The sequence below is a fragment of the Phalacrocorax carbo genome, chromosome 1 (assembly GCF_963921805.1).
Source record: "Phalacrocorax carbo chromosome 1, bPhaCar2.1, whole genome shotgun sequence".
Lineage (NCBI taxonomy): Eukaryota > Metazoa > Chordata > Aves > Suliformes > Phalacrocoracidae > Phalacrocorax > Phalacrocorax carbo.
In genome coordinates this window covers 77,955,934-77,982,532 of record NC_087513.1, presented here as the reverse complement: position 1 = coordinate 77,982,532, position 26,599 = coordinate 77,955,934, and the positions used below count along the sequence as shown (strand labels likewise).

The 26,599-nt window shown below is 41.5% G+C and overlaps 1 protein-coding gene across 2 annotated transcripts in view; it reads left to right on the top strand.

The window, feature by feature from the left end:
* The window catches only part of PHF21B (PHD finger protein 21B), a 168,186-nt gene that overhangs the window by 96,287 nt on the left and 45,300 nt on the right, over positions 1-26,599 (top strand). For both annotated transcript variants that reach the window (XM_064461217.1, XM_064461207.1), the window contains exon 4: positions 5,806-6,159. In XM_064461217.1, coding sequence (XP_064317287.1) covers positions 5,806-6,159 — 354 coding nt within the window. The remainder of the gene's footprint in view (positions 1-5,805; positions 6,160-26,599) is intronic.

Sequence of the window (26,599 nt, the reverse complement as noted above, 5' to 3'; positions counted from 1 at the left end):
ATTTTCTTCAGATTTTTTTTTTAATCTTCCCGAGAAAAACTAACACCCGAGTCCCACCTAGGCGGGCAGTCACTACCTCCTCGTTTAGTAACTGCGCTTTTGGGGGCTTCCTTTAGGAGAGGGCGGGGGGACGACGACGACACACAGGGTTTTGCAGCCGAGGGGGTCTCCGGGCAGCTCCGCGCACCGCGGGCCGGGAGGAGGAGGAGGAGGAGGAAGGCTCCCGGCCCCCGGGTACCGCACATCATCCCGCGCCGCAGTGACCGCTCCCTGGGGGTCATTAAAAATACTTCTGTCGAGCAATTTCTCCTCCCTCCCCTCCTTTCTCCCCATCCCTTCCCCCCGCCCCAGCTTGGGCGTCGCAGGGAGAGCTCTTGCATCAAACTGACAGGTCATTTACCAAGAGATTGGCAGGAGGAACTGCGCCAGCCTTCCTTAAAACCGCTCCTCCTCCTCCTCGATTGCACGTCTTGAACACCGTTACATCGAAATAAAGCGTTTCAGGATCAGTGCATAAAACTTTTCCATGCGAGGGTCTTCATCCTTGGTTGTACGAGAATACGTTTTAATGTCTTCTCTTTGGGCAGAGGCAACCTGCTGCCCAAGAGTTGTATGCAAAGGGAAGCATCTTTTATGGGAGTCCGGGGATAAAATACAGACTATGGTGCCTTTTGCCCTCATAAAGATCCACCAAACTCCTGTGGCTGCCCATAGATGCGCACATACATATATGTCCAGGCAAAGCCCCACTCATTTCTGTTCAGTGTATAAAGTTATGCAGGTGGTGAGTTCATGACTTAAGGCGCAGATCAGGCAGGATCAGCCGTGTGTGTGAGCAGCAACTTGGAAACGTGAGAAATACATGGAAATTCATAGGATTGTACCAAAATCCTAAGACACTATACTAAAGTGTCATAGCTGGTGGCCTGTCTGCGATGCATTTGTGTGTTGTCACCCTTTTGAATATCAAATATTCCATTGTTCAAGGGAATTATATTGTGACAATTGAGTAAATGAACAGAGGTCGTGGCCCTTATTGCTGGAGAAGGCTGTTCAGCTGTTTTGCATGCAGGGCCTTAGATTAGCACCAAATGCTAAATTATTAATTGACAAGCCATCGTTTTGGTTTGAAAGTGGATTGTCAGTCTCCTGCAAGCTAAATAAACTCTCAGGGTTATGCCAAATATTTTCTCTTAGCCATGGGGCCACTAAGGGAAAGAATTGATATTGCTCTGAAGGCAATTTGCAGTTTTTCCCAGTGAAACTGCTTTGTCAGGAGAGCATCGTTCTAGAAAGATTAATGGACTGAAGTCTCTATCTACAGCATGTAGGTGTTAAAATATAAATGTGACGGACAGTGAATTTTAGGTCCTTCTTAAACAGGTCTCGTATTTTACTAGGAAAACGTGAAGGTTTGTTGAGAGGCATGCGTCTATTTTAAATCACTGCCGTGGAGAAGAGCAGCCAGTAGCTGAGTATTCCTCTGCTGTGGAATACGACCATATTCTTATTTGAGTCGTAGGTGTGAAGTAAAGTTGACATCAGATCAGTAAGGATTTGAAGAAGTGATGTAAGCTGCAGCAGAGTGAAAATGATGGAACCGAAACCTTGTGCTAAAAGTGATGCTGGCGGTGCCGAGTCTGGCCGGCGTGTGCGCGCACGTGTTATGCGCGTATGTGTGCCGTGTTGCTCGGTGTGTGTATCACAACGGCACAGCTGCCTTCAAATCCTTTCTCCCGCCGCCCTTTCCATTTCTTTATTCACTAAACAATGATTTGTGGTACGTGATGGGAGAAGTAGCGTTTGAGTAACTGCTAGTAGGGGAGGCTAAAACTATTGCCTGGTTGCCTTCTCACCTGCAAACCTTTAGAGCACAGACCTCGATAGAAAGGAGGGGCTGGGGAGAGGGCTTACGTATACAAATAAATAGAAAGGCCAGAGTTATTTTGATACATATGGAAAAAATATTAGCTGTGCTCCGAATAGTTGAGACCGTGCCACATACAAGATGGGAAATCATAAACAAGCGGCAGCTTTCCAGCACATTGTAGTGTGTTTGCATGTGACTGGCATACATATTTCAAACTCGGGTTTGCCTGTGGCATCCTGCAGTGAAAATGAAAGTTGTGTTGCTATTGAAAAGGCACTGCTTCAAAATTGGTGTATTGTGAGGACTGGTACGCTGTGGATGAGAAGCAGCGACCTGCTTTCCAGCATTTAAAGCCAATATTTTTTTTCCTTTTTTTTCCTCTTTTGGCTCTTCCATTATATCAGCACGTTTTCAGCTCCAGTGTCCAAGGCTTGCTTAGTTTCTTATTATTCATCATTCCAGAAGTATCAGAGAATATGTTATGCTGCCTGATTCTCAAAATGCAGATTTTTCTCTTTTTAAAAACCAAGACTATTCTTTTAATTAATCTGGCAGAAATAGAACACAGCGGATGTAGGTTTTGTTGAGGATTTTTTTAATCTCTCATATCATAATCTTTGCTTCTGCCAACACTCCTTTATCAACGTCTTCACAGGGGTATAAAACACAAATGGTTGTTACAAAGGAAAACCACATAATAGTTCATCTCCTAACTAACGTAATCTGATTAACGGGTATTTTTGAAGTTTTGGTAGGCACGTTTTCAGAAATTTAATAAACGAGACACAGAAGAGATACTGTCGCTGCTTTTCCCCAAACAGATGACTTTTCTGTAACTCCCTTTTGGAAGCTAATCTTGAGCACCTGATCCTTTGATATGCTTCCATATTTCGTTTCTAAAATTTGCAGTTATTTAAATAAATTTAGCACAGCGTTGTTCCCTGGGGAGGTGACTGGCACAGGTCGATTGGTCCTTGCAAGCCTATCACAGGGACACAATTTCTTCCCTGTATGTACTTAGAAAAGCCCCAAACCCTAAATTAAAATACAAGTTTTCCATTAGGACATAAATATTCAATTTCACAAGCATTTAAAAGTTATATCAACTTAGACTGAAACAAGCAGTAACCCTTATTTCCGTAAGTTTTTTTTGTCACATACACATGAATAGACAGATTTGTCAGTTTATTAGGAAAATACTAGCACACCTCACATGCAAAGACACACAAAACTGACTCACTGTTAATGCATATAGGGAGAACAGTGGAAATGGGATGGACGGTAGCTTGAGTAGTGAATTTTATTGTTTGCAGAATTTCTGCTTTCTTACTTTTTGGTGCAAATTCCTCCTTTGGAACAAGATAAAAAGCAATTACTTCCTATTGAATTTGATCAGGAAAGTCATAATCTACTCCTACTTATTTACTTGCATTTTCCACTGAGTTACCAAAGACTAGATCTTTCAGGATCATGGAGTTTTGTTCGCTTGGATGTTTTCTGTTGCTGAACTGCCTGAGACAAAAGTAAAGCTGTACTAATACCACAAGGATATTACCTATTAGGAATTTATTTAAGTGAAAATATGAAATCAGTACAGTAACACCAAGTATTTCTGTGAGAAGTTTTTCATTCAGTAATCCAAATGTTCACATGTCTGAGGACAAACACTAAGAGACACTTCATTAATACAGTCACCTATCAGGGATACCAAATGCTCTTAGTTTCACAAAAAAAGAAACCCTGGCACTACTGAGGTCAGCAGCAAACCTCTGGTTGTCTGCAGCAGAGCTGGGACTGCACTCCAGACTGACTCCAGATAGGTAATGGATTTATAGCACTGTAACCAAGGGCAGCATTTTCTGATAGTCTGTGAGCTTTTAGAATTTTTCACATGACAGAAATCAAAACAAAAATACAACCACGAAGCTGAACTCTTAATTTGAAAGCTTTGAGTGACCGTACAGGTTAATGAGCCTCTGTGCAAGGACATTTTCAGCAGAGTTGGGGAGAGGTAGTGTTCAGCTCTCCTGCATGCAGTCATTTTGCATCTGTAGCAACATACCAGTACAAGGAACACCCGCGGAAAACTGCACTGCAATAAAACAGAGAAATAGTAGTTTTATAGGATTTTGTCGTAAGCAACTTTTCCCACCGACATAAAACGCACCTGAGCTTCTTGCCTTTCACTTGAGTACTTTTAAAGTAAGAGACAGGTGTGTTTCTGTACCGAAAGAAAAGTTCTGTCCTCTTCAAAACACCTATGACACGCAACAGCATAGTTTAAGGAAAATATTGCCACTGCTTCCTTGGGTTGACTGTTAGGATAATGGAGAATGAAAAGTAAAGGCAACAATGAACAAAGCTTAAAACAATTTACATGAAGTCACGATTACTAGAATAATGCTGACATTAAAAAGTAATTTCTTTATACTAAAACGTGAAGCAGGTATTGCTGATGAAGCGCATGCTTGCTATATGGTATAAACACAAAACCTACAGCTCCTGGAGCAGACATATTGGACAATTAGCCTTTACAGCCTTGAAGTGTATAATGGCTTTAAAGGTGAGAAGGAAGGTATTTTCTTAAAAGTCAGTTAGTTTTATACTACAAGGCTTCTACTTTATGTCCAGAAGTAAAATTTTCAGCCTTGATTCTGGAAAGAACTCGGAATGTCTGTGACTTCTTATCTATACACACACGCGCGCGCAAACACACACACATATATATACACACTGTATTTTAAGGAAGCAAAGTTGATAACAAAACTCTTGATGACTGTAATAGTACAGCAGCAGACTTAGACAGGTGGTGAAGTTTCCTGAAAGGCTGCGTGTTAGATGTGATCGCAGAGAAGCTGACAGGACTGGTCAGCAAATAATGTTAAACATGGGCAGAAGTCTTTGCAGGATTAAGTACCTTTGATGTCAACTCTTGTAAAAATGAGATGTTTAATACTTCAAAGTATCAAGAGGCTTGAACCAGCATGTTTTTTTCTACATATACCTAGCCCGTCTAAAGGGCATTAATAAGAACAGCTTCTGCGATTATTTTGAAGTGCAACAACTTTATAAAAGTTTTTTTCTTTTCAAAAGTAAGCATTTTACACAGGCACTGGCATTTACCACACGGCAACTTCATAGTGCCTCTAGAAATCTCAAATACAAGCCTTTTAAGAGATACTATAACAAGATCATAATCAATGTATTCCTACTAGGGATGAGAGAACAGCCACTCCATAGCTATTTAAAAGTACAACTGGTAAGAAAAAACAGAGAAGCCCGAGTTGAAATGGGTGCTATGGAGAGGAGTTAGCACGGGGTGGGGACACGGACCCAAACAAAAACAAACCACTGGAAAAATAGTTGGGGGTGGGGGTGGGGGGTGAAGTTAACGGGAAAACAAAAACCCGACTCCCGAGTAAGGGTGAAAGAACATGGTAAGTAAGCCAGCGCTGGGGTGAGGCGAGCACGTGTAATGGGGTTTCAGAGTAATGGAACAGAAAGTTGAAAATAACATTATTTAAGCCTTTTATTACGATTGAAAGCTGCAGTATTATCTAGACCTATACCAGGATCGTTAGCTCCGGGCATAAACAGACACCAAAGGGGAAAAAAAAAAAAAAAAAAAAAAAAAGAGACTTTGAAAACCCCAGGTGAAAGCGCGAGTTCCCCAGCGAGCCGGGGAAGCCCAGCCTCCCCCTGCCCGCCCGCCTGTCCTTCCAAGAAGAAAACCGTAGAAGAAATGGAAATAAACCCCGATCCGCGCTGCCGGGGGCCGAGCCCGGCCAGGGGGCTCCAGCCGCGGGCGGGCGGGCGAGCGGGGCGGCCGGGCGGGGGGTCGGGGGCTCCGGGCGGGGTGGGGCTGGTTCAGGGGGTCCGGCTGCAGCCCGGCGGGTGACGATGCCCCTTCTGTCTCCCCTTCTCTCCCCCGGCAGAAGCTGGCGGTGCGGAGCTGCCCCGCGGCCGTGCTGGTGGGCAGCGGCGCCAGCGGCAGCGCCAAGCCCGGCGGCGTCCCGGCGCTCCTCAAGGCACCCGGCGGCGGCGGCGGCGGCGGCGGCGGCGGCGGCGGCGGCGGCGGCGGGAGCCCCAGCGGCAGCCCCGGGCAGAGCCTGGCCATCTCCGTCCTGCCGGCCAAGGCTCCCATCGCGATGGTGACGGCGCACCTCAACGGCGGGCTGGGCTGCAGCGCGGCGGGCGTGGAGCCCCCGCAGAGCGCCCCCATCAACCTGCAGACCACGGCCAAGCTGGTGGGCGCCCGCCGGCCGCCCGAGCTCGGCTCCAACGCCCAGGTAACGCCGGCAGGGCGGGAGGGGAGGGCGGGGGAGGGGACGGGGGGGGGGCGGCGCGCTGCGGGCTCCGCCGCCGCGGGGGGCGGGAGGGGGCGGTGCCCCGACGGGGCGGGGAGACGGGGGGGCTCCGGGTGGTGGCAGGGCTTGGGGGGTGGGGGAGTCCTGCCCCTCCCTTCAAGTGCCCTCGGGGTACGGAGACTCGCCCCGCTGCCCGGGGGGCGGGGGTGTCGTCTGCCGCTGGTGCCATGGGGACCCTCCGCACACAGCCAGTGTGGGTATTTGCCCCCTCGTGGGTACGGGGATTTCCCGGCCCTGCCCGGGGCAGAGCAGGCAGGGGAGCACGGAGCTGGGCTGAAGCACCCGGTGCCCGGCGGGTTTGGGGGACAGGCAGGTCCCCTCGCTTCTGTCAGCATGGCTGGGACGTGGGGCCTGGTGGAGGAGAGCTGTGCTGAGCAGAGGGGAGCTGGCTACCTCTTGTTGCTTGCCCCCAGTTGCCCACCTTCTGTGGCCACTTTTCTGATTAGGAAGCAGTTCTTAAAAACAGCGAGGTATACGTAAAGAAATGCTGGTTGCCACGTTGTGAGCTTAGATACTGCCCGTGGGGATGGAGAGTCTCCTGGCCATGGTGTCATTTCAAGTATCCTTGGTGTGGTGCGGATACCTTCCCTCGTTAAGGCAGAGGGAGCAAAAGTATGGGAGCTGGCGGGCTGCCAGGCTGTTGCTTCCAGGTCTGGGTGTGCATATATGTATATGTTTAATGCTTATGTTGCCAGTAATCTAAATATAAAGTAAATGGGTTGAATTAGTGAAAGGAGGGTGAAAGAGGAAGGGGTGTTCTTTGCCAGACACATTGTTTCGTGCAGTCCATTAGCAGACAGAGAAGTTTTCACTCCAGTCATGGCATGTGTCAAAAGGGGCAAGTGGTGCTAGTGAAGTTAAAATGTGAAGTGACAAAGCCTTCCTAAAACTTTGGAGAAGAGGGTGTGAACTATTTTTGCTAACATTGGAAAGCATATTTCTTTTCTACTTTCTGCACATAGAGGACGTGGTAGTCTGTTTTTTTGTACTTCAGTTCCTCTCCACAAGCTCAGGATATGAATGTCTAATAATTGGGAAAGAAGAACACAATAAGGATAAGGGCAACAGGCGAACTGTACCTGAAGATGTTTGTAAATCAAGGTTATTTTGGAATGCATGAGGCTTTTTAATACCTAGGAAGCCCCTTCCTAAACACTGGATGGGGAAAGACCATCACCTACCGTGTCCGCTACCAAGTGGAAAGCACGTCCAACCGCTTCGGTAACCAAGTTGTCCTGTCACTTTTTCTGGAGAAATGGCGCCGTCTTTAACTGTCACACTAAAGTAGCTGTGTGGGGAATTCCATTTTGAATCTCCATTCTGTATTCATACTGGGTAATTTCCTTTACTGAAGGTGTTGTTTGTGTTTTATTGCGAAGATACCTGAAGCTATCCCAGTAGATGTTTCTTAGAATCCTGGAAAATAACTGTATAAATGATAATCGTAAAAAAGATAAAAAGTTTCAATATTTCAGTGGTCTATCATTTTGTGAAGGACTGTCTTTTACTGTCACTGTCAGAAGCCATAGGAAGAAAAGAATCAAAACAGTGAAGGAAGAAGCTTGAAATAACTTTTAATGCATTTAGCCTGAACAGTGAAATAGCAGTCCCAGGTGCTGGAGAATGGTTGGCTGCAAACTTGTAACTTCTGCGAGTGTTATTAGGGGAAAAGACTTTCTAACCAGGTAAACTGGCGTGCTGTTGAATTATCTGTGGTGCTTCCCATATATCTTTTGAAAGGAGCAAACAGGTCCCACTTCCACCTTCCACGGCTCCAGACACGCTGCGGTCTGCAGTGTCTTGCAACCTCCTGGAGCAAAGCTCTGAGGCTTGTACACATTTCTGTTCTATGCTCTGTCAAACCTGAAACAGTATTTGTCCTGGTACTACAACTTTTTTCGTGAAGAACAGCTTCATTTTAAGCAGAAGCTTGCTGTTAGTGGAATACCATGGGAATATTGTCCAGCATTTGGGGTTTGCCTTGGTTTTGCTAGAAGAAGAGGTCCAGTGTTTTTCTTTAGAAATGTCTTCACATTGCAAGTTTTCAACAGCTGTAGTTTTGTGATTTAGTATCTCTGATTATGTTAGTAATTTATGGAAGAAGCAGCTGAGCAATGGCAAGTTTCTGAAGCAGAGGACTATTGCGGTTTCACCTTTTGAGAATAGTCAGCGGGCATGGATAAAAACAATTAGAAATATTGAATTGTAAATGTGAAAAAATGCAAGCTGACCTTTGGTCCTAAGCTGTCAGGAAGCTTAGCGCTGGATTGCATGTTAATTGTCACTCTTCTACCCAAATTAAATTTGTTTTGCAAGGTTTCCTTTTCTGGTCCAATGGAAAAAAAAAAAAAATCTGCTCTTGCTTCATGCTCAGTATTCTTGATTGTTCTAGAGTGGTGATTACAAATCAATAGCAGTAACACCTTAGCTACTAGCACTGTAGTGTTGGGGAGAAATTTCGTTGTTGACATTTATTAATAAGCATTTACTATCTCTTCTTTTTTTGTGGCATTGTAACGGCTCAGAAAAGTATTTTTTTTCTGCGGAAATGTATGAAGTTTGTGAGATGGAGGATAATGACAGCTTTCTGCAAACTGGGTTAAGGTGGCAAGCTGATAGTAGTAAATGAGATTACTGGTGTAGTGTAGCCTATTCCTCTGCATCTGCAAAGTGAGGGAAAGGGCAAGGGCATGAAATGTAATGTTATGAGTTTCTGAACAGCGGTTTCTGCTCGAAAGCATTTAAGGGGATCAGGATGTGTATACGGTCATCTGAAGTGGTATCTAGCAGGAAGAATGCAATGCTAAATGAAACTCAGCAGAAAAAATAGGGCATCAAACGCCATAATCTAAATACAGAACTTTCAAATATAGATAGGATTACATGTAAGTTTGTTACAGAATTTTCATTTGGGCAGCTGCATGTCAGCACTTTCATTTTAGGCTGTTGTTTACCCAGCAGATTTTTAAAGTGATTTTGAAATGTTGTTGACTGTAACAGAAGCCATATCTGCACTGAAAAAAGTATCTAAATAAATACATACATAACAAATACTAGAGGATTGTTTAGATATTTTTCTCATGTTTTATTAGAAGCAGGAGGCGACGTGATATTAACAAAGATTGAAATCTGTAAGCATTGGAAATTGTGAGCTCCAGAAACTGGCGCTAGTTCTACACTATTCCTTGGCAGCTTTTCAGCGTCAATCCAGTGTATGAACACATGACTGATGGGGCTACATTGATGAAAGTGTACGTGCAGGGATGTCATGAGTATAGCTCTTTTTCCCGCTTAGAAATGAAGCTTAGAGCTTCATTTTGGATGATCTGGAGCAAGTTATGTTGGCAAAAGCAGAATTTTGCTGGCATAAGTGGAATTTTGCTGGCATATGCTGTATACACGCTAGGAGTGCTTTGCCTTCAGAGAATAGCTGTTGCTATTCTGTATAGAGAATGCCCTAGAGCTACTGGATAGTTGTAGGATATCAGCATGCCTGTACCTACAAAAAACTCTTGGCATAAAGAGATTTTAATATAAACCTCTCAAATTATATTTTTATGGTAATTGTATTTATGTGGTATTTGCTATTTCCCATCTTAGCCACCATTTTGTGACTGAAAGCAGGATCTGAGGTTGCTTTGCTGAAGGACAAAGTCCCATCTGCTGTGCTGGAACAACGTAGCGGGTGAAGAAAATGCCCCTCTGCTGCCTCCTCATTCTCTTCTAAATAGCAAAACTGAGGGCCAGCAGGCATCCCAGAACCTAGTTTGGGGAAAGCAGAAAGCCTTTTGGCCATTTGAAAGACAGTTGGATCAGCCAGCTATTGGGAGAACAAGCAAAGAGAGGGGAATACAGCTGTCAGACCACTCGGCTGCTTTTCAGGAGCTGTAGTGAAAGAAAAAAGCACTGGAAGGGCGTATCTGAGCTGGGCCATGAAGCACCATGATACAGACACAGAAAGTTGCTCCACAGAAACGTGGCGCAAAGTGGCCCTGCAGAGGTAGTTGGTGTCTTGGAAGCAGTACGCTGGGTACTGCTCAAGGTAACCTTTGCCTCTCAGGTAGCTCCACTTGTCTAGTTCCAGAGACGTTGTTCGGTGCTAGCTTAGCTATCTCTGCGCAGCCCAGCCTTGCTGGCTTTAAACTTGCCCATGACCCTGGAGTGAGAGTGCTGCTGGAACTGGCTCTCCTTTTGTCAACATAAACAGTATTCTCTGTCTATATATGTCATGTGCTGTGTGTGCACTGGTCACCCACAGTAAGCCCCAGAGGCTTCTAAAGTGCCAAGTAGATATTAGGTGCAGGAACATTTGGATACTGCTATAATAAAAGAGCTGTCTCTTGTCTGTGACCCTGGTGTGATGCTCTGTCCCCTATTACTCTATGAGGCTCTTAGAAAACATCTTAGCAAGGCACTGTCTCTCCCCGTCCATCAGGACTCCACAAGCAACAGCATAAAATCTGCCTCCTGCTCCTCTCCACACTTTCCTTCTCCCACATGTATTCCCTGGGTCAGCTAGAGAAAAGTTTGGCAAGCTTCCCCATGCACATGTGCTGTTGCATCTTGGGGCTTGTCTGTACAGGGAGGTTATTTCAAAGTAAAATACAGTAAGAGGATTTATAGTGCTATAAATTCTTGGTGAGATAGTAAACTGTTCTCTACAAATGCTTCATTAACTCCACAGCTCAAAGAACTACTTGTGTCCGTGTTTAGATTGAACAGGTTACATGGGTATCCCTTTTTTTTCAGGAAAAAGTGGCTTTCACACATGTGGGAGAATGCTCATATATACTTCTTAGCTCTCTGTATATTCAATTTACTAGAAAAAGCGGCATTCCAGAAGTTTAAGAACATATCTCTGCCTGTGATGGCCATTTTTCAGAATAATTTATCTGTAGAATGATTTATTACCTTTCTCTTCACCGTCCCACTTAATGTGCTCCACTCTGCTCTCTCTGAAAGTGCTTCCTCTGTAATTGGAAATCCACCTGTGTGTATGACTAAGTCTTTTTTGCTTTTATTTATTATTTGTATTGCAGTAGTACTTAGAGGTTTTATTTATAGATATATTTATCTGTATTGGTTATGTGGCTATATATAGCTTTTTTCTATGATCCATGTTACCACGGTGTCTAAGTACATGGCAATAGTTAATTTATCCTCACAATATGGAGTTATTATGTCTAAGGTACTATTATTCCACATTTTGCTGATGGAAAATTGAGAAATAAAGGATCCATTTATGCTTCTTCACAGGAAGCTCCCAAGAGTTGCCTTAGGCAGGACGTCTGTATTGGCAGCCACACTACTGGCCTCTTTGGTCATTTTGAGAATGCTTCAGACAGGTCCATGCTGCACACAGTGTCCCTAGGAATAAGAACTGTCCCAAAAGTCCTTGGAGCGTGCTACAGCCCCTTTTAGCTCTTGCCATAGCTCTTTACCCATCTGCCTCATACTTCTTGGTCTGCTGCTCAATCTTCAGGATGCATGTTGATCTCAGTGTGTCAAGATGCAGGTGGAAATGATAACTAGTGAGCACAGGGAAGGACAAAAGAAGGATCCAGATGCTCCGCATAGGTCTAGGGGAGGGGAAAAGTGAAGACATTGCATTATGGATTATGACTACCATGGTCATTTTGGCAACCTACAGGAGGACTGGCAGTCTTGTTGGCATCAGAAGTGTACCAGCCTGTCTGTAACGTACCAAAAATATAATTGTGTTTCTGGAGTCCATCGCTTCTGGTCTTAGTGTCACACCATTTATATCTTTCTCCAGGTATGGGTTGATCCCCTCACAAATGTCAAGATGTTGAAGAGTTTTGTTGAGGTGTTATTGGGCTTTGTTTTGTCTGGCACTATGCTGGTTTCTAGATGTCTCTCCTGGAGGAACAGGGCAATGATTGCCCTGTGTAGGTGACAGTTCCTACTGACTTCCCCCAAATTTTTTTACAGTGTCCTCAAATGTGAAATGGGGGCTGGATCTCCTGCTGGGGCTGAATTAGCACTCTGAGCTATCTGCTTCTGCCAATTTATGAGAGCAGCTTGGTGTGGTAACAGTGTTCTGTTAGAAATAACAATACAGGAGAGAACTACACAGAAAGCCTGTGGCAGGAAGATTTTGAGCTGGCAGGCCCAAGGATGAGATGGTTGTGGTACTGCTCATGCTGCCATGCCCATGGGTTCATAAACCAGATTACTATAGACAGAGGAATTCTGAAGTATGGTCCTACTAGACAGCGTTAGAAGAGCCTGCAGAGAGCTCCTAAGGACCAAAATCCTTTTCTGGGATCCCACTTGAGCAGTAGCATAGATAGCAAATTTTGCATTAAGAATTTTGCAGATATTATGACAGGCAGAGGTAGAGACTGAGATTCCCTGTCCTAAATCCCATTGGAAATTCTGCTTGTGGTACCTGGGCACAAGTGTCTTGCCTGGGGACACACAGATGCCCTTGTAGAGCAGAGAGTTGAAGCAGAGTCTTATTTTAACTACTATTAACTACTTGATTAGCCTTCCTGTTTGGTCTCCATGGCAGACACTGAAGGGATACCTGATGGAGGGAGTGTCTGCTGAAAAGCATATATTGCAAGCAGACAAGACAAAATTTGTGGGAGAATCAGAGTGCAGAGAGATGAAGTGACTTCTGGGGTCACACAGCAGGAGAGAGCCCAGATTCATCCATCGCAGCCCTACATTTTGTCCAGTGGACCACACCTCTCAGGCTTTCGGAAGGATGTCAGCCACACTGTGAGTATGAGTAGGACAAAGACATTAGATTATTTTAGTTTTGGACCTCAAAGGATTCAATATCACATATTCAGTCTCCTGGATCCTCCTTTCATAGCTTTAAGGGAAGTTATCTTCAGGAGGTATTTGTAAATGTAGAAGAGGAAAGGTGGCTCAGCCAAATTCAATTAAAAGCAGTAATAAAGAAAAAGACAAGGAGAGGGAGAACCCAAGGATTTACAGCCCCCACACACCATCCAGTGATCCATTCTGTCATTGGGGCTTTACTAACTTTTAACTCTACCATTAGAATGTTGTAAAGAGCATAGTAATTTTAGGAAATGGATTATAGAGTATGTGTGAGAGATTCTGCTTGCATTTACACCATCTTAGTTGCAGATTTATTAAGGGAGGTACATGAATTTACTCCATATTTAAATATGGGGAGCTAAGAGCAGGATTTGGCCTTACTACCCTGATAGATACCGCGTAAAAGCACTTTAAAATTTGTATTTCTTGCTAAATAGCATAAAATTACATCCTTTCAGGTTAATTAAACCATTTTGCAATGCTGGTTGCTGTTGATGGGATATTTAAATGTCAGATTCAGAATAAGCACTTATGCTTCCTGATTATAAATGGCTTCCTTTTAAATATCCCAGACGTACGTATATGGTCAATACATCTAAAGTGCTTGGATTTCTCCTTTTCTCAATCTGCATTTTCATTTGGTCTACAATAGGGTCAAGCACCCACTGGTATCAAAGACTGAATAAAGACTCTCCGCAACTGAATAACACCTGATTAGGCCCAACATGGTATTCTTTACATAGCCAAAAACTTCCAGTGAAGGCAGTGGAGTATTCAGCAGGAGAGGATAAGCAGAAGTGGACTCACACTGACTGTCTGGTGCTTCGTTGTAAGAATCTAGGAGCAACCTTTCCAAATTTTATTCTGTGGGGACTGGCAAGCAAACACCAGGCTGCAAGAACTTAAACGACCGGGAAGCAATAGCGAGTCCCAGTTTTGGAGACCGTACTGTGGTTCTGTCCTCTGCAACTTTTGTGTCACTAAATGTCCCCTCTGCAGGCACAGGTGAAGTGGGATGTAGGTACGGATGTGCTACTTCAGTGTTTATGGAATGGATTTTCCTCTTGCAAGTGTATGGGAAGAGTCTCTACTGAGGAACACGAGCGGGAGGAGATTACCTAAAACTGCTTTAATTTTGTCAGTGATTCCTGATACTGCAAAATAATGATGGAGCTCTCAGCCTGTTTGTGTATCTAGGTCCTTATAGTCAGAAGTAATTAATTGGCCTGTGTATAGAGAACCAAACAGAAGAGACCAGGTTAAAGGCGGGAAATGCATTTGCTTGAATTTCCAGCCTTTTCTTGGGAGCTATTTTAACTTCCTAAGAAGGAAAGTCTTAAAATGTGGCGATATATAGGCAGTCCCCTTACGGAAGTTTCTGTGATATTTTTATAGTCCTTGTATATCATCCATGTAAACAAAGTTCCGAGTCCCCTGTTCTAATGCTGAGAGTTTATAGCACATTATTGTTTTGACGCTAATCAGAGCAGCTCCCATGGAGAGCTTTGATTCACTTCAGAAAATCAAAGAATGCTCTAAAAATGGTAATACACTGTAGCTATTTCATTGTAATTGGAGGCTGTCTGTGCCTCGCGGAAATTACCAGGCAAGCATTCTTGAAAATGTCAGAATTTTCAAGTTAGTTCTATTTAAAATGGGGGAGCAAGAATGCGAGGGGATGGATAGGAAATTTGAGGGCTGTGTGATTCAAACTTGGAGTGCAGTTTGTAATAATGAAAGATGATCAATTTGGGGGTGGGGAAATCATCTCTTAGGTTTTCTAAATTACAGGATGCATAAAAACATCCACTTACTCTACATGTACTGTTACTTCAATAAAAGGCACCACTTTAGGAAATGAAAGGCTTTGGAATATCGCCAAATGTCTTAGTTCTATTTATCGTCAAAAGGTGGGGTTTTTTCATTATCCACAGAGTTTGTGGGGTAGTTGAATAATTTGTAGGAATTTGAGTGTTTGATACCAAACCGCAAACTCTGTATTTATCTTCTTTCGATGTTCATATTGCAAACACAAGCATGATAAGATTTCCTGTTGGTATTATAACTGTATCAGGATTTGGCAATTGGTCTGCTACTAATCTCATAATGTGCATTTGTGTCTCTATTTAAATTAATTGGCAGACTGTATCAGAAAATACTGTTCTTAAATTATTTGATGTATAAGGGGCGGGGAGGGAGAGGGGGAGAGAGAGAGACTAGATGCTGTAAATACAGAGTGCTGATGAATACTCATGTAGTAAATAGAAATATCTTAGAAGTCATTCCTGACAGTAATAAAGGCAGCAATTGGATTTCATCTGTGGATAATAAACTGGTTTCACATTGCAATAAAAGTGGTGCTTATGTTATATTAATATTTATTAGCACTTATTGATGTTAGGGTTTAGTTGTTATCTTTTCTTCACATCACAGCCATTTTATAAAAAATCAAGTTACATTGCTATACAATAAGCAATTAAAAGTGTTTGTGTATGTGAAAGAGAGAGAAAAAATCCATCTGTGGAGATATTCCTGTATGGAAGGGGAGGCCCTCACTGCCTAGGAATCTAGAGAGTTGTGCTCAAAATGATGGAGTTATGTGAGTTTCCACTAGTTAAAGATTTGGCTCTTTGAATACACATTTCAACACATAAGCGCTGTTCTGCTGTTTGTATCAGAATTGTTTGTATGGGTTGTTTATCGATATATTTTTGCATTTCTTGCTTTGAGTGTGTGCAGTGCCTCATAAAGGTAAGAGATTATGTATTACATTCAGTGGTCTTTTTTGTGTGACGTGTGAAGGGTTGCTAACTTGCAGGATAATGTGAGTCAGAAAGTGATCTGATCCAAATTTAACCAAATTTGTTCATCTCTAAATTTAGAGAATAGCTGAATGGCAAAACAGATATATTTCAGTTTCCATCAGTGACAAGGACAGAGTGTTGGCGGATGCCTGTTAACAGCTATATCGTGTGGTTTTGATACTCATATGTGTGTATGGGTGGGAAAAGACTAGTTACTAACTTTTATTTATCATGAGCCTGTTTATTCTTTGGCTGCTTTTAAATCACTCTTGGGCTTGATGTTCCTTCAGTGCAGACAATTCTTGTGCAGAAGGTGTGCTGTAGTCTTGAGTCATGTTTTTGCCCTCTGAGTAGAAAGACTTGCATTGGACTTGGATTTCAATCACTATGAAAACTGAAACATAGACCCTTTTATAATAAGCCAGGTACCAGGCAAGGTAAGAAAAAAAAAATTCTTTTTGTTGATCTTACAGCCAGGCTTCAATATCAATAATTTCAGAAAGCAGGTTCAAGTTTATCCTTCACTTGAGCATAACCCTGAGTTTAACATGTATATAATTCACATGTCTTCAGTAGGATTAATCATGTGCTTGTGACTTACTTTGTATTTACCTGCTTTTCTGTACTGGGGTCTTAATCTTTTTTGTTATTCTAATTCTTTGGCCAAATATCGTCCTTGGAGATTTGACCAGTGAAAGCAAGAACATGTCCCCACTGCTTTTATAAAAGACATTTGGTTAATGGGTACAACTGTTCGGTTTTGGTTTGGTTTGTTGGTTGGTTTTTTTTTTTGCTCAGTGAGATCCTTATTATAGACTTCTGTTTAGCCTGTTTCTTGTGTAAGATTTTATTAAGTTCAGTGGCTGTGTCATCAACTTTGCACGTATAGTGATGGATTGTGGTATTACAAACAATTTGATTGTTGCATCCCTCACTGCATCAAACAATGAGACTGGCTGGATTGGAGAGAAGTTCATTTTTACATACAAGATCACTGAACTAGCAGTGATTGAATAGTTAATACCAGAAAGTACATGATAGCTTTGATAAGATTTAAGTAACATTGTGTTTCCTGTAGTTTGCTGAAGTGGTAATGATGATTTAAGGGTCTTACCTTAAATGTTTCCTGTCCTTATGGGTGTAAAATAAAAACACAAGTCAGCCTTGTTTAATTTAATGTAATATTCATTTCTTTCTAAAGAATCAGTACACTAAAATATTTTTAAAAGATAGCTATTTTAGCATAATAATAATGAGAACAGAGTAGAAATTTGGCAGGGATACTACGGCATATGATTATAGGAGCCTGTATGTGGTAATGAATTAGTATTTTCTCTAATAAAATCCCACCACCCTATTCGCTGATTTCACAGTGTTTTCCTCAGAGTGGAACATTACTATATTAATTTTTCCCTTGCACTTGTCTTTTCGAAATATAAGCCAATAATCTATATTCTGTTGACTTGTATCACTTTTTAACGTTTCTCGTTATACAGGAAATTAGATACTGCATTTGTTAATATTGCTGGAAGAGAGAAGCCCAACCTCCCTACTAAGTACAAGATGACAAAAAATGTCCGGTTTCTGCTATATACATGTTCTTAATGTGGGCTTTAAAGCCAGAGAAAGTGGCTTTGAACCACCACTATGATGGCTCAAAGTGTTTACACTTTGTTCTCAAGTCTGGAGGATTTGAGCTCAAACTCTGTTTCCTCTAGCCTGAGTCCAGAAATTGTTTCTGAATTTAGAAGTTAATTCACAGAACCAGAATCAACTTGTGTCTTGATACACATGATGTCCTTCAATAAGTTTATAAGTCTTCTTAATACCAAAGTATTACTCAACAAATTTTATTAGCATTTTCAAATGTGTGAATGTGGAATATCTCCACTGAAGTCAATTATAGTGAATCTAGATTCATACCAGCAGAGTTAATCTATAAGATTACATCACTAGCATGTCTCTAACCATTTTCCTAATAACAATACAATGGGCTTATTATGCCATTAATAATAATAATAATATGATTACATTTACTTTGAAAAGGCGCTTTTAATTAAAAAAAAATCTTTGTGACTTGTTCATCCTAATTTTTATGATTTTTCAATTTACAGTGTCAGGGTATAAACTATACAGAACTTTCATGTCTGCAAGTAACTGAAGTAATTGAAGACCTAGGTAGCATCCCTTACCAACATTTTGCTTTTTGGGTCAATGGCATGATGTGAATAACCCTGTTTGAGTAAGAGCCAGTCTAAAAAATTAATAGAAATTTCAGGTAGTAAAATTCTCTTTGTATCTCCATGGAAATTATTTTGGCGTTCTTTAACCACTGGGCCACGAGACCACATTCTGTCTTCTCTTACTGACTAATTTAGCAGAAAAGATTGGAAGAGTCTTTCTCCCAAGTACCTTCTGATAGTTCAATAGCGTACCGAGCCATGCGTGAGTGTAGGAACCGATATCTTCCTAATCTAGAGTAGGTGACTGAACTCCTGAGAAACTGGTTGAAGGGAAAGATGGGAAGGAGAATGAAAGGAAAGCACAGGTTTCTCAGAGTGTGTTTTGAATGGAAGTGGTTGAACACAGATTAGTCTCCAGGAGGGGGCTCAGGGGGGTGAATCCCAGTGGGAATGAAGCAGGTCGTCTCTTTCAGAGCAAAGCACCAAGGCCTGGAGTCAGCAATGCAGCAAATCACTCCTATTGAACTCGTCTGTCTAGACAACTATCTGGACATCTATCTTCTGCCCTAGGGTGCTGGTTTTCAGATTTCTCCCAAGGTGCCTCACCTTACTCCTTGGATACCCTACACAGGGAAACTTGGATGCCTAATTAAGAACTGCAGTAAGGCACCTCAGAGCTGGACATTGTACCGTGCAATACCTTCATGTGTTTGTGGATTCAGTTCTAGGTACCGAGCTGTTGACACCTCAAATGTGATGTTTCCAGGCTTGCCAAGAGGCAAACCTGTGCCAGTGTTTCACCACCCTCATAATAATTTTTTTTCCTTATATCCAGTCTAAAGCTACCCTCCTTTAGTTTAAAACCATTACCCCTTGTCCTGTCACAACATCCTAAGTAGGAGCCAGAAATAGTCACGTGGTCTAGATAGTAGACCAGAGTTGTGGTCTGTTTTTTTTTTCTGGTTTCTGTCTTATAATTTCTGCACTGCAGAAACAGGTACAATTTCTAGGCTCAGAATCAAAGGAACCTTTGCTGACTTTAGTGTTTATAAGGCCAGTTCTGCTAGTACTAATATTAATGCAGCATCGCAGGAAGAAGAGGAGATTTTCTATTTACTAACTCTAAAATTTCCTGGCTCTGTTGTTGTAGGGAAACACTAGTGCTTACTTTGGTATATTTACAACTCTGGAAAAATATTATGTGTATTATGTGTTCTGAAGTGTGCATTTATGTATTCACATACATACAGTGCTTATATATGTATTTTTCTGTATATATTTATTAATTTATTTATATAAGCATAAATTTCCCAAATCCTGTTGTTGTCTGAACAAATCAGCATAAAAGCTCAGCCTTTTTATTTGGATCATCGAAGAACTGGTTACATTTGTGAGTGAATTCTGTAGAGTTTATTACCCTCCAAAACCAAATAAGGTGCTGCTGTATTTCAGTATTTTCTTTTAATTAGAAAGCGGCACCTACATAGCAATATCTGCTATGATTTTTCGCAGCTGCAATCCTAGAACGGTGGAATACCAAAGTTAAGAATTCCACAGCAACAGTAATTCAGCCATGCTGTACTAAAGCAGTATTTTCCACTGGGTTTTGTTGATGGGCAGGTGGCTCAATGTTGCTGAGTAGTCTGCCTAAAAATAATAAAGTGAGCTTATGATGGGGTGTTCTGCACACGCAAATTAACACTTCCTGAGAAAGTTACTGCTTCCTTTCTTCTAATTATATTAAGAGTAGAATTTTAAGACCAGTCATATTTATACACACTTTATAGGGAATTCAGGAAAAGGCTTCATGTTCCTTCCCCCAGTTTTATGCTCAGTGAAGTTAGTCTTGGTAACAACATCTAGTTATTATGGCTGAACTGATCTAATAGCTTCCTTTCTCAAAAAAGGTTGGAACCATCGGTCCTTTTTTCTGTTCCCCTGCCTTTGTGGTTTTTGTCTTCCCCTCACTCCCTCCCCCCCCAGCTAAAAAGCATTGCTTTTTCCCTTGCCTTTATTCTGTTGCTTGTTGGATACTTTCCTAAGCTAATTCAGCTAACAGAAAACTTTCTTTATCCTGGTTAGCAAGCTGAATTAGCTCAGCTCAGGGCTTGACAAAAGGAACTGTGTGGCGGTGAGCAATTAGATTGTCTCAGGCTGTCACTTCCCTCATGTTTTCCAGTCCTTCAGAGTGACTGAAGAGTGTGTAATAAAAACTCAGAGCAAGAACTGCGGAAGCAGCTCTGAGCCCAATGGGTCGTAATGTGGAATGATTTGGAAGATAATCTTAATTTTTCAGTAGGTGCTAATAGGCTTCATGGGCCATTCTGATAGGTGAGGATTCCTAAATCACTAAGGAATGATGGTTATTTCCTCCTTTATTTTTCCTCCCCCTGCCTTCTCTTTCCATACCCTAATCCTCATGTCCTGCAACTGGGGTAGAGCAGTACTACTTTAGCAGCTGCTGGGGCTCTGTTGAAGATTTTCACTCATGCTTGAACTCACTTGAGGGAGAGGCTAGAAACTTCTTTGTGTGACACGCTGTGCATGCATTTTTCCCTTTACTCAGAAATTTTTCCACAGACTGTGAACAGAGAATAAGTAATTTGAAGACATTAGTCAGTAAAACCAACATCAACCTGCAACAGTTTAGTAGTTAAACAGCAAATCTTTTATGAATCAGCTGAGCAAGAGACAATAGGTGTGATCGCGGCTGCTGAGTGGTGTTGTTGCAACTCAGTGAGACTATATTCATTTGTGCAGTAGGTGAAGACTTAATTAATTGAATATGATTTCTGAAAAAAGCTTCAAATCATGGAATAGGTATATGCATGCTAATGCAGTTCACATAGACAAACTTTTTTTTTTTTTTTTTTCAGAACTTTAGAGTGTGATCTAATGACTGTGGAAAAAATCCCGTGTCCTTTGATGAAAATAACGGTGCCTTTAAAAAAAATAACTAACCAGTAAATAATGTGATGGAAGCTTTGTTTAAGAACAGGTGTTTGGCACAGCTACCTGTCCTCTTGCATGAGTAACCAGTGGGATTTCTGAACCAGGGAATCTCATGAACTTTATTCATCGTGTTTTCCCTTTGCCAGAATACATACCCACAGTGTGTTCAAACAGAGTTTGTATTTCTGAGTTTACCCAGATGGGAATGTGCAAGTGGCAAGAAGTAGAGATAGTGGTCTGAAAAGTCTGAGAGCTGTGGTAAAGCAGGGATAAATTACATGGTGCTCTGAAAAGCCTAAGAGCCACAGTAAAAGCAGAAAATTCTTTGCTTTATCTCTGCATATGCTCCTCTGATACCCTCATGAGCTTTGATACCGCTGTGGGTTTCCTTGCAGGTGAGTGGGGTTGAAAGGGATGAGTATGAATACCTCAGCAGCGTTAAGAATTTGGTAACACCCTGGTTTTCAAAGCAGGTTTGGAATTTAAGGTGGTACCTTGTCTCCTGCTGGTTGTTGCTACCCCGGTACTGGGCCTTGTAACGGGCAGTGAGAGCAGTTGTAGGCTGTTTCAGTGCAAAAGCATGTGGCGTAGGTTTGAGTCATTGTTAATTGGCTATAATGAGGGTTGGTTTAAATGGTATTTTTAGTGCCCAAAGAAAGGATGGTTTCAAAAATACTGATATTCTAAAAAAGCAACAGGATTTGTTATGTTTCTCATTGTCTACTTCATGACAATAATAAATGTGCATACAAGAGCGTGATTAATGAATTCTGAGAAAAGAAGTGGGGAAGACAAACACTTTTAAAAGCTGGAGGAGGAATCTTTAAATTTCTATGAAGTTCCAATTAAATTACTATTTACACAAAATATGTGTCTGAAGTGCAGCGTCTTTGGGGTACAATCTGAGTGTGAAACTGAAATATGCCATTATTCCACCAGATTATTAGAAATACCACACTCAGTGATTGCATCATATTTTGAAAATTAAGAGCGATGTCCACAGGTTTTTAGAGAAGTTCAGTCTAGAAGGAAAGAAAAAATATATATGCATACATGTCTTGCAGAAGCCTCAAAGTTATATCAAGTGCACAGTGCTTTTACTGGTGGGCTATATGGAAAAATAATGTCATTCAGATGTTTAGGTTAGCTAGAGAACAACAACTATCCTGCATTATTGAGGTAAGACGCAGCAAGTTTTAAGTCAAATGAACTTGGAGGTTGCATATAGTGCTTGGCATTTATATAAAGCAAGCTCAAGGTTGAATGCAGCATTCAAGTTGTAAAATGGATGTAGAATGGGTAAAAAAACCCTGCAATTACTTCAGTGACGATCCATTCAGGTTAAGAATTTTCATCTTTGCTGTTGCCATAGCAATCTGTTCCCCTGTCACTACCACATTAAAAATCCATTCTGTAAAACTGTTGTTGCCAATATTGAACACATAACAGACAAAAACATTTTTTAATAGCTTAGGTGTCTTATTTGCAACACGAAGAAGACCTAGATCTTAGAGAGATGCATATGTACTCTAAAAAGAAAAAGATTAGTGTTTCTATAATACATTGTAGGAACACAATATTTGTGCTGCAGTATTGATGTCAGTATAAAATAGTTTGCAAATAATACAGCAATGCAGTGTCAGTTGAACTCAAATAATTGAACTGTTCTGCTAAGATATAACAAACCCATATGTTCCTAAGTTAAGTATTTATTTTGGTAACATGCTGTAATGAAAGGCTCTTGAAACTATGTGGCTTTTTAACCTTCTGTTACTCATTGAGTCTGATTCTCTTCAGTGATTTACTTCAGTGGTTTTATCTGTACTGGTGTAATTCTGGAATGGAAGGAGAGTTGTGTCCCCTAACAGTTTTATGTCTGTGATCTAATCCTAAACTGCTCACGTACCCAGGCTCAACAATGACTTTGTACAGATAATTACAGGAACAGCTCCTTAAGCATTTGTTAGTACATCCAAATGAGGGGGGGAGAAAGGAATTTGTAAGTCAAAGCAAATATAGCAATGGTCTGACAAACATATTTACCCAAACTGAGTAAAACATTAATATCTTTCAATAGAGATACATATCTATATATCTGTCTGTCTGTCTATCTATCTATTCATTCAGGTCTGAAATGGAGAAATTTGCTAAAATCACAAACGTGCATAAGTCATGGATTTAAAAACTCAGGCATTGACTAAAGAAGACATAACTTAATAGCAGCAAACTGAACTTGTGGCCCTTAGTCTGATCATCGACAATGTAAATCTCGTCCCCACTTCTGCCTCAGCATCCTTTTATCCTCTAACCATCTCTAGCCTTCATCCTTTGAATTCTTATTCTCTGTCCATACCATCCTTCTTTGTTTCACTTTTTATGTCTTCTGCTTGCTACTGTCGCCACAGTTCTATCCCTCAGTTGTCTTTGAGAGCCTTGATCTAGAGATGGTGTTGATTTAATGCAGGAGAAGCACAGGAGGAGAAAATATAGCAAATAGTTGCAATGCTATTGGGTATTAATAGAAGAATTGAGGGTGAAAAGTGATTTTCTTTTTAACTGCGCTTGGCAATATCTTCTAAATTTTTCATTTTGTTTTATTTATTTCTTTTCTGTTATTCTTATCATTATTATTTCCTTGGTGAGTAAACTGACCACTGAAAAAGATTATTTCATTTGCATCTCTTCACTTGTTTTTGCAATTCGAAATGTGACCCTTCAGGGCATGCTACTGGATGACACTTACCCAGCAACTGAGATTGCAGGTCACCTACACAGTGGGCCTGCTGTGGTTCCTGTCCGAGGGCATCTATGGATTACTCAAGCAAAAGCGGTGTCCCTGACATGCCACGTACCTGTCTGCTCTGTATAGGTCACTGAAGACAGGAGTTTGGAAGTGGTTTGTGTTGCAGCCATATGCGTTCATTAACCATTAGCTCCTACAGTGGGTGATGCAGTGGCTGAGGTTCCTGTTCCAGTCCAGGGCTGGGGCTGGGGCTTGAGATAGGAGTTAGCAAGGGGTCATGAGCTCCCAGATGCTTGCCTGGGATAAATGAGTGCTGCTGGGTGTAAAGTTTAGTAAAATAGACAGTAGGAAATACACCTGATGAATTTGTTTTTATCTGAGAAAAAAAAATCTCAGTATAAAGTTAGTAAATCTAGCTTAAATGCATACAATCGAATCTTAGGCATACTGAAAGCTGGCTCTTCACTTTCCCCCGTCACTGCACATTTCAGCGCTCCCTCCGCATTGTAGGTGTTTCAGGGGGTCACCAGAAACGCCTAAGTAGACTTAGATAGAGGACAGATTTGGAGTTATCTTTGACTTTTATGGACCTTTTTTATTAAAATGCTTAGAGCTGTAAATGTAGAAATAAGAAACTCATTTATCTTGACAAAAGTGCTGCCATAAACTATTCAGCACTCATAAAATAACCTTTTAAATTATTGTTTCTGCTGGTATCGATAAATTCATACAAAGTGCTTAAAGGTCAGGCATTGCCAGAAAAATGTCTTTTCAGCTTGTTAATTAAAGGTTTATAAGAATGTGCACCAGCTTGCTCTTTGGACAAATTGAAAAATAGGAAGAAGAAAAAAAAAAGGCCCACATGGATGGAAATGATAGTGTGGAATTAGTGAGTGAGGAGTCTTTGATTCACCAGGCTCACATGGCAAGCCCAGACAGTTTGTGAGTGAAAACAGGTGGCACTATTAACAGGAGGAAAAAAAGGTTATTTCCCTTTTTTTGGGGGGAGGGGTGGGGGTGGTATCTTGCCTATTCACCTTGCAGCCCATGGGCTTGAGCTGAGGACCCAGCTAGAACTGAAGTATTAAGGTGAGCGTGAGCAATGTTTGTCCTGTTACAGCTTGAGTCATGGGGAGTTTGTCCAGTTCTCAATGACTGGCCAAGAACATCAGATAAGGACGTTTACTTCTTTATTTGCCAGGCAAGTGGTTTTATCTGCTTGTTTCTTTACCACTTAAACTAGAACAAAGCGGTGTTCTGAAATACACTGAAAAACGTACCCAGAGCCAAACTGTCCAACCATCCATTCTAGCACCTGCACCTCCTTCATTGCGGAGATCGCAACGGTGATTCACCTCTTTTGCCCATCATCATGGAGACATCCTGGTCTGATCATTAAAAACTGACGTAAAAATTAGGTGACTCAGATGTGACTCTACATCAACAGATGAGATGAGGTTAATCAATCACATGGACGACACACTAAAAGTAAAAAGCCTGGCTTGCATTTCCACCTGCACAAGAGTCTAGCCCTGACAACACTATTTTACCTCTAAATCTTGATTTTTTTCATCACTAAAATGGAGACAATAACACTGACCTAGGTGAAGTACCCTGAGATAACAGATGAAATGTGTTACAGGAAAAGTACAGAGGTTTCTGTCATAGAATTCTGCTGATACCACAGCTTGAACTATTTATTTCCCAAGCTGGGAAACAATAACAAAACAATGTAAATATTGAAAAGTGAAATAGATTCTTAGATATCTCTCTGTCTGAACATACTATAGTGCTAATATTAATGTGAGGTTAAAGTTTTGAATTTTCCCTTGGCCATACGATTTTTTATACTGAGATTGTTTTCTTGAATAGTAAATAACAGAACCTTACTACAAAATCATTCGTAAACAGGAGGCTCCATCTTTGTCACTGAAAATTTCATAACCTGAGAATGCCATAATTTGTTTTTGTTCTCTCGAGATGGCTGCAGAACTCCTACTTCAGGAAAATAAACCTGACGAAGTTTTTGAGAGTGCAGGTGACAGAACTAATGATAGTTCGTTTCTCTGATACCCACAGACGATTCATCCTGGCTTTGTCTTTAAGTGAGGCTAACAGAACAGTGCTGAGTAGTTTTATGGTGGTTCTTGTTTCTTCTCTCATTCCCATTCCTTTTAGCCTAATCGTTCGGTGTTTTGAAACAAAACAGAATTGGCCCAACGATGCACCCAGGGGCTGAGATGAGCTCCCTCTTCACAGGACAGAGGCATTCTGTTCCAGACAGGTTCCAGACAGGGTTGTTTTGTTGTTTTTTTCCCTTGTGTTTGATATTTGAAGTAGTACAAGAAAAGAGATTTGTTGGCTAGACATGGAGTTTTGTGCATCCTACCAATTCATAACTGTGTCTTATCTAACTTCTGAGTAATTTGGTTCTTACCTTTATAGTCAATTCCCAATTTCACTCAATGTCAGCATTTTGTATTTTAACACATGGTATTCTGTTGGCCAGCTTAAGAATCCTTGCAAATCCTTGTGTACTTGTTGGAACAGGAATATCAGGATGTGTGTTTTCAAGGCTGGAGGTAGCATATGTAAAAATGACAAGAGGTGCTGCTACACTTTAAGCATGACCTTCCAGAAGGAAGAAATTCTTGTTTTAACTTTTTGTAGAGGGTATATGTGCAGCCCAGGAGAAGTTGTGGTGCTCCTGCTGCTTCCAGGGAAAATCAGACTTCACTGCATTGCGAAAGAACTCTCATTCTATATATAAGCAGTGTTGGGATGGAGGGAAAATGTAGGTCATACTTGTGATAAACTTTCAGTTCCTCTAGAGTGGGTTGGAAAGTTCACTTTGGTATTCACCT